Genomic DNA, 14,127 nt, shown 5'->3' with positions numbered 1-14,127 from the left:
GCTCAGTCTCATTTAACCCACTCATGTATTTGGAAGCCTGAACAGGTCAAGTGTCTTCCATGTGTTCAGAAAAGTTATGCATGGAGCCCTTCCCTGAGTTCCTCGGGACTTAGCCATGTCCTTAAAACCACTTCGGTACCAGCGTTGCCTACAGTCGACAGCCACAGATGAACGCGCACAGCGACTTTAGCTGACAGCCGTGATATGACTTTTCTAATTATCCGTTTATCAAAATAAAATTGTGAACATTTAAACATAACATAATGAAAACATATATGTACATGTTACCTGTTCTGATTCACATGACAGGTAAAGCTGCCTGTAAAACTAAAACCAGCTCTCAGTGCTCTCGAGCTTTCCTCACCACGCGAGCCAAGACGGGCTGCGCAGCGCAGCGCAGACTGCCGTGCGGACTGTGAGTGCGGTGTGGGCGCGGTTTCCGGCCGGGGAGTGCCGGACTGAAGTGGTTAAGAACAAATGCAGATGCCAGGAGGGCTGAGCAGGGAACAAATAGACAAAGCTGCCTGTGTGCAGGATGCCAGGGAATGGTAGGGACTATGGGACACTGGACAGCCCATGCCTGCTCTGAAGGGAGCACTGACTCCTTGGCTCTAGCTTGTGGTAGCCTTGAGGAAACCCTACTGAATGTAGCCAAGTGTGATTCCAAGAATAGTGGGCAATCTGTGCTTTTCGTATTCAGTTATTGTTGGGGGGTTTCACTCTATCACCCAGGCTCCTCTCAAACTCCTGAGTTCAAGCGATTCTCCTGCTTCAGCCTCCCAAGTACCTGGCACTGCAGGCATGCGCCACCGCACCCAGCTCTGTGTGAACATTTTCTAATGTTGGCAGTTATTTAAAAATTTTCACAGACACAGAGCTGGTCAAGTGAGTCTGGGTCCCAGATCGGCAGAGCTGTCTCTGGCGGGCCATTTCTGACTTAGGCCTGAGTTCCAGCCCCAGTCCCCCCACCTACCCGTGTGAGCCGTGGCAGGCGATTTGGCTTCTTCAAGCTCCAGTGTTTTCTTATCAAATAAAGATCAGTTTGCTTCTCCTGGCATCATTTTGAGGCTTAAATGAGGTAATGCTTATAACAACTGCTCAGCTTGGTAGCTGGCCTGCCGTGTACACTCAGTAATTGATATCTATTAATGTTAGAAGTCAGCCCAACTGGAATTTGAATACAAGCACCATTTTTTCCCTTTCTCTCAAGAAAGTGTGACTTTTTCTGGCTGAATTGATTTCTAAGCTGGTGGGAGAGAGGGTGTTTTTCTGTTTAAACATATAGGATCCCTTCTAAGCAGCTACTTTCATTCTGAAGAAGGTAGTTGTATAGAATTGTGAGCATTTTAGCCTTAGGAGCCATAATTTATAAGTAAAAATGAGAAGAGGGAGCTTGACTCATATTTAGTGACTCTTAACATGTGATGAAGCTCTTGGACATGGTTACGAGTCAATGTAAGTAAGCGGCTCAGGTCACATTGAGGCCTCTGGAATAATCACCGCCACCAGCAGGGTTTTTGAGGTCATGGATACAGTCTAACAATTTTAAGATGCAAATATGTGTGTCAGATGCACACCCACAGTTGCTGTCATTGGTGTTTTAGGTTAGCCAGTGAGGACTTAGACATGAAATGCAGACGCCTCACATCAGTGGTGTGTCTCACATCAGTGGTGTGTGCGTGTTCTGGGTAAATGCTGAGAGATATATGCATATATAAATAGTGAGAGATCTGCATGTCCGTGACATTTGATGCAGCTAAGTAAAGATGTGTGAGGGATCTTTCTCTGAGTTAGAAAGTTAATTTCTAATATATGTTCTTGGTCCTTGCAGATCTTGCATTACATTCAAGAGTTTAAAATTTTCCAATCAGCTGCAAACAAGCAAATTAGATTTGCATATCTAATATGCAATATCTAATATGCATATCTAATATGGGGTTAGCGAAAGAGGATCTCTACCCATAAAACTTAAAAGGTTTTATCTTATTATTTTCTTTATAATGCTGAATATTTAGCCCACATGCCTATGCCTGCTTTAGTCATAACTTTCTTTTTAATTAGAATTTAATTCACAGCTCACATTGACTCCTGAGATTTTGGAAGCTCAGTTGCATTTTGGCTGGCAAATGTCATGCAGGCATAAAGTTTTTGCATCCAGAATCCAAAACTTTAGACTTGCTAATAATTGGATCCAGACTGTTAAAAAACAAAACAAAACAAAACTTACTGTTTTATATTGAAAAAGATGTTTCTCCCTTCCACAAGGAAGTTCCTATTACTGCTCAGTTGACTGGTTACTAGTTCTGTATGAGATAGCTAAGAGGCAATTACTGAGTTTTCACCAGAATTACTAAACTACAAAATCTTATTTTGCTATTCCTTTATCATTTAATGTTAGAAAGGAAGGCAATGTCTTGCCATTAAGTCAAAACTCAATTTCCCAAGCTTCCTGGCCTACTTTGGCCTTGTATTCATGTTTTTCCTGTAGGCTCTGAGTGGGTATACCTGAGTAAGTTATGATAAATTTTCTTAATTCTCAGACTTTATATTTGCATAATTGCATCTACAGAAAATCAAAGGGTATTAATTTTGGCATTAGGAATGAATAAAGAAGAAAACCTGATTTGCTGTTGTTTATGCATTTTTCAGAGCTGTCTGAGTCAAAGGTTTCTCTTTTATTATAGACTTCAATAAATAAAAATATTCAAACTTTACAAGTGTGATAGGATCTTGTTTGTTTTTTTTAATATTGGGAAGCTGGTCTCAGCCAGGATTTTTGCAGGCTGAACACCCCTGACTCAGAGCTTATGTTAACAGTGAAAAGTTCGTGCTGATGCCAGAACAGCAAGGCCTGGGCGGGCCCGCAGAGGCTGCTCTCCGCCGACGCCGGGCCGGGGAAGGGGGGGGGGCGCCTAAGCCGCCAGCCGACCCCTCACAGCTGCAGCCTCCTCATTTGTACAGCGGGGTTGTTAAGCCAGATGTTTAAAATTTTTTTTTCTTATTTTAAAGTTCTTTTCTGCATCCAGAGCACACATGTCGATAGCTTTGAGAGAGTGAATTTTGTTCAGAAGTAAAATTTGGTTTTCTCAGTTATTAACATCCTTTCAAAAGAAGTAATACTGAAATGTGAGTGTGACTGTTTTTGAAGCAGATGGAGTTTAGAGGAGACAGTGTGCCTAATGTAGTTAGGCAAGAAAGCAGGGTACAAGGCAGTGTGCAAGATGGAGTTTTTAAGCGGGGGCTCATTTTAGCATCTGTATGTTATACTTTAATGAGAAATTTAAAAGAAGGAGTATTACATGTATGTTAAAACAGGCTTGGCAGGGTAGCTGTTAGAATGTTTATAGCACCTCTGTGTGGTGAGAGGTTAGGAATGACTTACATTTTTATATTCTTTTGTGGTTTTTAAATGTCTCCAATGAACATTTTTACTCATAAAAATAGGAAATGTACAGTACAGTTTAAAGGGGAACAAATGCAGCAGACTCCCTGAGCTTCTTAGAAAATGTCTTGGAATGCTTCACCTCAAAGAAAAACTCCCTGACTTCAGAGGGGTAATGGGCAGGTTTGGACATTTAATGACACAGGTGTCCTTTTGCAGCAGGCACTAAAAGAGGGTGTTCAGGTTGAATCACTGAGAAAGAGAAGCATGGAGGAGTCGCCAGCGGTGCCTGCTGGAGGAGTGACTGGGACAGCTCAGCACAGCCGTTCCCTGAGTCATAGCCCACTTCTGACAGGAAGCTTTCTGGCAGCTTTTTAGGAAATGTGCAGATTTTGAGAGTGTATTTAGCAATACTAGATGGCACAGCTGCTCGCATGGGCTACATTGACAAGTGTTCTCAGACAAAATTAAAGATGATGTGGTTTTTGTTTTTTGAGCTATGTGGGGCCCTTTGGATTAAGTGGGGATCATGGAGGTCTTTGACAATGCAGGGAACAACAGTCTTACCTTTGAACTATGCTAATTAACATCCGTGTCATTCGGTCACTAAGTTAGTACCTTGTGCAGATACTAACTGGCTTGTTTAAGAGACTTAACTGTGTATCACTTCCCCCTGGAGTCACATCCCAATGTTAGCTCCTTTCCCTAATCACCTTGCCCTCTGGGTTTCTTCTAGAAACAAAGCCCAGATTATTTAGCCATTGTTTTGTTATAAATCACTCTTGAATGCTGAAAACTGGCTGAATTGATATAAATAATTATTGACCTAGGTAAAATGTCATAAGAGTAAAAAAAAAAAAGTTAGTGCCAGATACACACGCAGATTCCACACTGTGTATGGTCCTCCCAACACCATCCTGGAATTTAACTTGGGGTGGGTGGGTGGTGATGGTGGTGCTATAAATAAATTCCTCTGTAGCATCTTTTAGTTTCCCAAGCAGCATCAATCTTTCATGTCATATTTGGGCTTTCAAGGCACATGTCGTTAAGTAGAATGAGTTTGGCCGCCCTTAGACAAGCTCTGTGTAATTTGAGATGAACCTGAAAATAAAAACAAAAAATTTAACTTAACTGTTCTCGTTCTCCCAACTCTCTAGACTGCACCACCTACTTGAACCCAGCCGGGAAGCATGTGATCGCCGACGCCCAGAACATCACCGTCAGCCAGTATGCTTGTCATGACCAAGTGGCAGTCACCATTCTTTGGTCCCCAGGGGCCCTTGGTGAGTGGTTGAAAGTTGAGTCCACCGTGGTGGGTAGTGCCAGTGCAAGAGTCCCAGTTATGATGGCCTCCAGGGCCCAGGTGGGGCTGGATGTGAGTAAAGCTTACGCTGAACTGGGCACAGACATACTTTGTGCTTTGTCCCATACACCTGCTAGGCATGCATGTGGCCTGAAGCTGTCCACACGTACCCTCCTCTTTTGTTTCCTTGACTATTGCTGAGAGAAACGTAGGTCTGAAAAATAATAGTGTGTGAGTAACAAATAGCACTGAGGCCCTGGCCTCTCTGTCTCCAGCAGTAGTCAGGGGTGAGTGGGTGGCGGTGCCAAGAGAGTCTGTGGTCCATCTAAGGGTGTAGTGGCTCAACATCCAGCATTAGTGGTCTCTGTGGACACCACGTATACAGGCCCACCACTGGCACATGTGTTTTTCAGGAAAATCCCTGTTTTCATGACAGACCATGAAATTAATTTTTTTTTTTTTTGAGACAGAGTCTCACTCTGTCACCCGGGCTAGAGTGCCGTGGCGTCAGCCTAGCTCACAGCAACCTCAAACTCCTGGGCTCCAGCGATCCTTCTGCCTCAGCCTCCCGAGTAGCTGGGACTACAGGCATGCGCCACCATGCCCGGCTGATTTTTTATATATATTTTTAGTTGGCCAATTAATTTCTTTCTATTTTTAGTAGAGATGGGGTCTCACTCTTGTTCAGGCTGGTTTTGAATTTCTGACCTTGAGCGATCTGCCTGCCTTGGCCTCCCAGAGTACTAGGAAATCAATGAATTTTTAAATGTTGGCAACTAATTGAATTTTTTATTTAAACTGTGTGGGCCAAAAAAAAAAAACCCCAAACAAAACAAAACCAAAACGAAGAAACAGAAAAAAGAAAATCCACATTACCTGTCCAGATTCAGGTTAGGGCTAAATCTGTTTGTCTTCTTGAGTGAATTGAGGATAGACAGGAGAGGACAGGTTAGTCAAGTATAAAACATGGGAAAGGACCGTTTGTTCAGATGGTCCTGGGTTTAAACCCAAAATCAACCTTTCACATAGGCATTGAAGCCTCGCTGAGCCTCAACTTCCCCATCTATGACGTGGAGATGAAAGTACCTCTGTGGTTAGAGACACACGGTGCATTTCCAGAGAGATTCTCAAAGAATAGTGGCTGCTGTTACTATCATCAGAACCTGGTTCTCAGGCCTGCCCCTTTAACATCTTACGTTTCTTAAAACCTGGCCAAGGGAGAAGTAGAGTGTGAATTTCTTAATCTGAACAGGCTAAGTTTTATTTATTTATTATTATTATTATTATTATTATTATTTTTGAGACAGAGTCTCACTTTGTTGCCCAGGCTAGGTGAGTGCCGTGGCGTCAGCCTAGCTCACAGCAACCTCAAACTCCTGGGCTCAAGCGATCCTCCTGCCTCAGCCTCCCGAGTAGCTGGGACAACAGGCATGCGCCACCATGCCTGGTTAATTTTTTCTATATATATTAGTTGGCCAATTAATTTCTTTCTATTTTTAGTAGAGACGGGGGGTCTCGCTCTTGCTCAGGCTGGTTTCGAACTCCTGACCTTGAGCGATCCGTCTGCCTCGGCCTCCCAGCTAAGTTTTAGAAGAACCAGACTGCAGAAGGGCTGAATGCAAGGAGGAAGAGGATGGAGCAGACCTGTGGCTTGAGCCACTTCTCCACATAAATACTTCTGGGTCTGAACCCAGTGAGTTTTCCAAAAATAATGTTATTTTAACATTCAAAGATAGAAAACAATCTCTGTAGATGAAAGGGAAGTAGTCATTCCATGTACGGCTTAAATGGGTGAGGGTTGGCCTGACGAATCGCAGGCTCCCCTGTAGAATGAAGGTGAGAAGTGTGAGCCCACGGCGAGAGCTGCATGTGGAATGGGGAGGGCAGAGGCTGTGCTTTCCCCGGACGATGGCTTATTTATGGGTGGGGTGGCTGGACAGGTTCTATCAGGTTTTATCAGGCCCTATCAAGGAAACGTCTTAGAAAGTAGAAAAGTGTGTGAGTAAAGAGCATTGGCTGAGAGCCAGACACTTCGGGGGTCGAACCCCGCCTCTGCCATTTCATTCCCATGTAACCCTAGGCAAGCCAATTAGCTTCTGTACACCTCAGTTTCCTCATCTCTAAAATGGGGGATGATAACCTCCTCCTATGGTTGTTGGGAGGATTTAATGAGTTTAAATGATGGGACAGAGACCAAATAATAAGTTCCTTCATGAGAAGCTGCTCTGTAAAATTCCTGATCATTATACTGCTACAAGATGTTAATGTTAAATAGTATTTTGACACAGCACAATGGTAAAGGAACACCATTTGCTGCCCCTACCCCCAGCCCCAGAATTGACATTGTGGTTTTCAGGCTAGTCTTTTAAAAACAGGAACAAGAAATATAAGAGCAGATCAATTTTTATGTAATAATGAGATGTAGAGCTGTTAATCTTATTAATCACATGGCTTTTGTTAAACAGTAATTCTTGCATAAATTACATTGCATAAATTAAATCTTAGCGTAAATAGTAAGGATTTATTCAAAATTCTTTTTTTTCTTAATCTCAAAAGGCAAGCTCCTGGGAGATCTATTACATAGTTGTTGGTCTAAAGACCTTGTATCTTGTTACCATGTCCGAATCTCAGGCTGTCCTGTCCCACAGGAAGCTTTGTATTTGAAAATGCACCATGGCAGTCAGTACCTGTACTGTAGCCCTCAGAACCCCTAAAACGTGAAACTCTAATTGTGGCTTCTCTGCCCTACCCACCGTGAAATATATGTTCTTCACCAAATAATTATAGGATTGGAGAACCTGTTCAAAAGAGAAAAAGATTTTCCTGGCCTTTACTACCAATAAATTTACCACCTGGTTAATTGCATCCTGTGTAATTACTTTTGCCCTGAGAGAGGAAGGATTTAAAATGTCTCCTTGTCTAGTGTTCAGAAAGAATGTGAAATCGATATCTCCCCAATTGAGGCCGCCTTTGGAGATCTCCAGATGCAGTTGGACCACCCCAGTCTCCATGGGATACAGAGCTCTGGTGCTGGCTCTTGTGGCCATCAGAGCTTAATCCTTTTGAAAGCATCTAGTCGGACGTGCAGTGGGGGAAGCTCAGGTGGCGGGAGGCTGGGCCGGCGCTTTTCAGTGGCGCTGTGGGTGTCTCCAAACCTGTGAGGGTTGCATGAAGGGCACACCCTGGGCAGCCTCGGCTGTCGGCCTTTCAGGCATGATCAGAGCAAGAGCCGCTTTGCAAATCGCACAGGCGTTCCCCTGAGCTATTTGATCTCAAGCTTCAGAGCCCCTTGGTGCAGACAAACACTTTGTTGGGAATTTTGCATGTTGCTCAGTGAAACATGTCAAAGAATATAGAGCTAAAACTTAAAGTGAAACTAGGCTTAGGGGATTCCCTAGTGAACACTGGGAATTATCATCAGCTGAATGTACCCTGTTTGATGACCTAGAAATTATATATTCCACTGTGGACTTTTATGAACAATTGTAACTAGAATCTAAATATTTTAACCCTAATGCCACAGAGGAAATGGATATTTGTGAAATGATTGGCTGGATTAGAGATTAATTAATTAGTAATGATGGGACAGAAAGAATCACCTGGTCTGTATCAGAAGAACTCAGTATGTGTTTTTCCTTTCTATAGACTCAGATACTCTGACCACAGTAAGAATTCTTTTAGCTCTGGTGTATAGGTAGAAAGCACGGCAATCTTAGAGGAAGGAAAGTATGTTCAGAAGTAATTAGATTCGCTTTTTAAAAAAAAGCATTCTTGTGCTTAGGCATCGAATTCCTGAAAGGATTCCGGGTGGTGCTGGAGGAGCTGAAGTCGGAGGGAAGGCAGTGCCAACAACTGACCCTAAAGGACCCGAAGCAGCTTGACAGCAGCTTCAAAAGCACTGTGAGTCCACTCGGGAATGTGCTCCTGAAGACTGCTATTGTTCTAGGGCTCTGAATGGTCTAGTGAAAGTCTGAAATTGGAGAAGGAGGGGCCTGGGGTCCAGCCCACCAGCCAAGGTGGGCGAGAAAGGTGTGGCAACACCCTGTGCCTGCTCAGGCTCCCAGGAAAACTCTTCAGCACCTCTCTGTGGAAAACATACCTCTCGGGTTACCAAGAGCAGCGATCCTGGAAGGTGTCTTTGTGCTCTGAAGTGTATGTGGGCTCACCCTCCCCTCCAGCTCTCAGGTTTAGATTAATGAGCTGTGGCTTCCTTGCTAAAGGAAGGTGAGGGACCCAAACCTAAACTTGGATTTCTGGAAGTCAGGTCCAGAAAATAGACCTCACTTCCTGCCTCCCTGGGGCATGTCCTGTAGCTCTGGAATTGGGTCTGGGTGACAGTGGGGTAGGGGCAAAAATCTCGTGCAGGTGGAGGGCGGGTAATTTCTCCATGACGTCATGTGGTTTTTGTTTCCTTTTAGGGAATGGAATCTCAACCTTTCCTGAATATGAAATTTGAAACAGATTACTTTGTAAAGGTTGTACCTTTTCCTACCATTAAAAATGAAAGCAATTACCACCCTTTCTTCTTCAGAACCCGAGGTAAGTATGGTCTTTCCTGCCTGGTTCCCATGAGGAGACTTTTCTGCTGCTTTTAATGATTTTTCTACAGAGATATATTCAAGAGCACACCAAATACTGGCATGAAACAAGTGTGACAAGGAGAAAAGCACCCAGAAGAGGTATCCAGAAAAGCACTTTTTAGAATTAAGGTTAGGCCCAGGACTGTTAACCTAACCAGAGATGCGTACTCCTGGCTTATTCTAAAACAGACTTAACAGCAGAGTTTTTGAGGATGCTGTGACCACCACTAAGGCAGCAGCGTATGGCCAGGCACAGTGGCACCCACCTGTAGTCCTAGCTGTTGGGAAGCCTGAGACAGGAGGGTCACTTGAGCCCAGAAGTTTGAGAGGAGCCTGGGTGATACAGCAAGACTGTCATCTCAAAACAAAAACAAAAACCATGTATCAAAACAATTTGATTAAAGTAAAAAACAGGAATAAAAAGTATAAGTTGATTTTGGGGTAAAAGGTAGGAGCATGAGATGATTTCATCTTTTACCTGTCATCAGGAGGGCAGCCTGTCATTTTCAGGACTAGATTAACAAAATTAAGCAGTATGCCTGAGACCACCTCTTCTAGGCAGTTTTACTTATTCATTTAACATCTGTGTGCCAGGCCCTACTCTAAATGCTTTCCAAGTATTAACTCAGTTTACCTCAAAGAATTTAATCTTATCATCCCCGCTTACTAGATGTGGAATCATACACAGAGAGGTTGAGGGCTTGCTAAGAACGGGGATTTGAACTCCAGAAGTTTGGCTCTGGAGTCTACACGCTCTACCACCATGCTGGGCTCCCAGTTGCTCACCTTTTCCCTCTGTTGTGTACATGGTGGGTCTTTAATCTTCCTGAATCACTGCTTTCAAACTTGGTGGCTGCTCACCCTGAGACCTGCAGCAGGTCCCTCTTGTCTTCCCCAGTCAGTCTTTCTGTCTGGCATTCCAGGCATTGGATGTTCAGCTGCCAGTCCTGACCGGCATCCCCTCCTTTATGATCTGGTTGCAGTCCTCATCCACTGTGATGTTTTGTTCTCAACTCCAGCCTACATCAGTACTTCCCTTTGCAGAATTCTTACTATAGTGGTTTTCTATGCAGCAAAGTTATTTCATAATAATTGGTCTCATTTCTTAGTTAAAATAAGATTCCATAGGGCAAAGGTCATGTATATGTCACATGTCTTGATGCCTTGTGCATACTGACCAGATGGAGGATTCAAAGAATGTGTTTATGAAAACCATGCCTAAATCAAAATTAGCATAATGTAAGATTAATTTTTCCCATTGGAATTGAATTGATGTGCCTGTCTGGGGGTGAGGCGGAGGCAGGGATGTGTTCCTGGAATGCAGATATTTATCACTATTTCAGTGCACTGTGGCCTTCAATTTTCTTGGCATTTTATGGATACTTCCCCAAAACTATCCCTGGGTTAGCAGCATGTCATATTGGACTAGTTGTTTGGCCTCTCTCATTGTGTTTAAATTCTGTTTCAAAGCTACTGGCATTGGTACCTGGTTTTCAATGCTGACACCACTGCTTAGTAGATGCCCGTATGTCATTTTTAGAATCCATTAAAATGATTTTAAATTACTTCTAGTAAAATTTAAGATAATCCTGCAGCACTCTGAAGTTCTCTTATGCCTAGACACCTATACAGTGGGGCAGAGGCTGGCAACAGTTCTATTCACAGCTAAAACAGAGCCTCCATGCAGCATGGATGTAGTTCTACTCCTCTTAGCTACCAGCCTTGAAATTATGTAATGCTTGACAAGGTTTTAAAATCTGGGTGACTTTGTACTGTTTCCATTTATGTGGCATAAAGTGAACTGCATTAATATTTTTATATTGTACCATTTAAGTTTTCATAAGATGCAACAGCACTGTAGTGAGAATTTTTGTTGAACTGATGTATTTTATACCTTTTCTAGCATTATGTAGCATAACATCTTTATATTTTATTGAATGGTTGGATAAGGAAAGTGTCAAACTGTCCTAAAACTAAAAATATGTGTCTCTCTTAATAGCCTGTGACCTGTTGTTACAGCCGGACAACCTGGCTTGTAAACCCTGTAAGTACAGCTGTTTTTATCTATCAAGTCTCAGAGTACTGCCACCACTATGGTGCTGGGGCAGCCTCTGGGTGCTCACTCTGGGATCCTATCTCTTCCCAGTCTGGAAGCCTCGGAATCTGAACATCACCCAGCACGGTTTGGACATGCAGGTGTCCTTCGACCATGCACCACACAACTTTGGCTTCCGCTTCTTCTATCTTCACTATAAGCTCAAGCATGAAGGACCTTTCAAGCGAAAGATGTGTAAGCAGGTGAGCTGCTGGGTGTGCATAAAGGAACACTGCATGCTTTAAAGAGCTCCCGGGCCACTGGCATTTGGGTGGCTCAATGTGAGCATTAGGATTTGTTGGCTCTCAGCAGTCAACAGATAGTCCAGAACGTTACCATGTTATCACATGTTATCAGGGCCATCTTGCTGTTGGCCTTCACTCCCTAGCTATCCCCAGTATTCCCAGTGGTGATGTAGCCTGGTAAAAGTATTGTCAAGAAATCAAAAAGAATTAAGTATTTCTTGTTTGTTCTTCTGTATTTTAAACATTCATCAGGTGCTCACTGTGGCAGACCTTGAGCTTTATGGTCCTTGAATCCTAAACACTCCGTGAAACAAAGTGGCCATCCCCCTTTACAGATGGGGAACCTAAGGCTCAGGGAGGTCACCTGGCTTGCTCAAGGCCACACAGCTAATAGGTAGGAAAAACAGATCTAGGAGCCAAGCTGCTGGCAATTCAGTTGTCACTGATTTTATAAGCAGGTCAAGGTTAAGTAGAAACTCAGTAACCGAGTTCTGAAACTGGGGGCTGTCAGAGGAGTGGGAAAATTTTCATGGAAGTTTACAGGACTACCAGATCGCCTCCTGTGAGCACCAAGAGAGGTTTTGGTCATAGTGGCAAAGCCCGGTACCTTCCTGCACATGATCCTGTGTATAATACGTATAAACATAGACCGGTAATTTCTTTCCCCACCCTTTTATTAAGTAAAGTTTATTTGAACTAGCTTCTTTGTCTTGGAATCAAATATTCCTGTTGAGGGTGCCACCAGCTAAGCATAGACTATGACAGGGATCCTGAGCTCTTCTAGGCCTTTTATCAAAATGAAGTTCGGGCAACGTATGACAGCTAAACACAGCTGCTTTCTGATCTAATCACATCTTCTAAAAACTATAGTTAAAATTGGTGGCAAGTCTCCTTCAGCTTTTGGGAGAGGTGTCCTCATGACCTTGTTCCAAGAAGTGAGTTTTTTAAATTGTTTTTTGCCTTTTTGCAGGAGCAAAATACAGAGACAACCAGCTGCCTCCTTCAAAATGTTTCTCCAGGGGATTATATAATTGAGGTATGTATAACTCAGGAAAACCCTATTATTAATTCTACAGAATGAACCCAGTTCTTGTAGAATTCCAACTGTTTGCAACACTAAAATTTTAAGCCATTAAAGCTGTGCACGGTTATATTTTTTATATGGTTCTTAACATGCTTTTAAAAAAAGTTTATACATAATTGATTTGTGATCTTTTCATTAAATGTTTTATTTTATTTATTTATTTATTTATTTATTTATTTAAAGACAGAGTCTCACTTTGTTGCCGAGGCTAGGGTGAGTGCTGTGGCATCAGCCTAGCTCACAGCAACCTCAAACTCCTGGGCTCAAGCAATCCTCCTGCCTCAGCCTCCCAAGTAGCTGGGACTACAGGCATGCACCCCCATGCCCGGCTAATTTTTTCTATATATTTTTAGTTGGCTAATTAATTTCTTTCTATTTTTAGAAGAGATGGGGTCTTGCTCTTGCTCAGGCTGGTTTTGAACGCCTGACTTTGAGCGATCCGCCCACCTCCACCTCCCAGAGTGCTAGGATTATAGGCGTGAGCCACCGCGCCCAGCCCTCATTAAATTTTTATTTTATTTTATTTTATTTATTTTATTTTATTTTATTTTATTTTAGAGACAGAGTCTTGCTTTGTTGCCCAGGTAGAGTGAGTGCCATGGTGTCAGGCTAGCTCACAGCAACCTCAAACTCCTGGGCTCAACCAATCCTGCTGCCTCAGCCTCCCAAGTAGCTGGGACTACAGGGATGCGCCATCATGCCCGGCTAATTTATATATATATATTAGTTGGCCAAGTAATTTCTTTCTATATTATAGTAGAGACGGGGTCTCACTCTTGCTCAGGCTGGTTTCGAACTCCTGACCTCGAGCAATCTGCCCGCCTCAGCCTCCTAGAGTGCTAGAATTACAGGCGTGAGCCTGTAATCCTAGCTCTTTGGGAGGCCTGGTGGGAGAAACCCTTGAGGCCAGGAGTTTGAAACTAGCCTGAGCAACATAGTGAGACCCTGTCTCTGCAAAAAATAGAAAAAAATAATTAGCTGAGTGTGGTGGCGCATGCCTGTAGTCCCAGCTACTCAGGAGGCTGAGGCAGGAGGATCGCTTGAGCCCAGCAGTTTGAGGTTGGTGTGAGCTATGATGATGCCACTGTACTCCAGCCTAGCAAACAGAGCAAAACCCCATCTCAAAACAACAAATACTAGAATAAAATCTATGTAGTGTAGTCCTTCATACTACAAAGATATATTTTCCAAATTTTAGCTTAAAAATTTTTTGTTTTAGTATTAAAACAGCGAAATAAAAGCTATGCCTGTTATATCTGTCTATCCTCTAGAGTTTGTGCTGCTGTTCTATATAAGTGTACATGAGCTCTAAACACTACTTCAAAGAGCTTGCAAATGAAATTTCTTTTCTTTTTTTAAATTACTTTTCCAGAACCAAGTTGATACTACAAAAAAATGAGTAAAAGTAAAACAGAAAAGGAAATTAACAATTTATTCA

The 14,127-nt window shown here is 42.9% G+C and overlaps 1 protein-coding gene across 4 annotated transcripts in view; it reads left to right on the top strand.

Annotated features, from left to right (window-relative positions):
• The window catches only part of IL17RD (interleukin 17 receptor D), a 69,259-nt gene that overhangs the window by 42,247 nt on the left and 12,885 nt on the right, over positions 1 to 14,127 (top strand). For 3 of the 4 annotated variants that reach the window (XM_012765628.3, XM_012765627.3, XM_012765626.3), the window contains 6 exons: positions 4,540 to 4,665; positions 8,467 to 8,585; positions 9,104 to 9,224; positions 11,265 to 11,309; positions 11,412 to 11,563; positions 12,576 to 12,641. In XM_012765628.3, the coding sequence (XP_012621082.2) occupies positions 4,540 to 4,665; positions 8,467 to 8,585; positions 9,104 to 9,224; positions 11,265 to 11,309; positions 11,412 to 11,563; positions 12,576 to 12,641 (629 nt within the window). The remainder of the gene's footprint in view (positions 1 to 4,539; positions 4,666 to 8,466; positions 8,586 to 9,103; positions 9,225 to 11,264; positions 11,310 to 11,411; positions 11,564 to 12,575; positions 12,642 to 14,127) is intronic. The other variant, XM_076008816.1, reaches the window with a different exon arrangement.

This window comes from Microcebus murinus, chromosome 1, assembly GCF_040939455.1.
Source record: "Microcebus murinus isolate Inina chromosome 1, M.murinus_Inina_mat1.0, whole genome shotgun sequence".
Lineage (NCBI taxonomy): Eukaryota > Metazoa > Chordata > Mammalia > Primates > Cheirogaleidae > Microcebus > Microcebus murinus.
The sequence above is the reverse complement of the archived record's forward strand: the minus strand, read 5'-3'. Positions and strand labels throughout refer to the sequence as shown.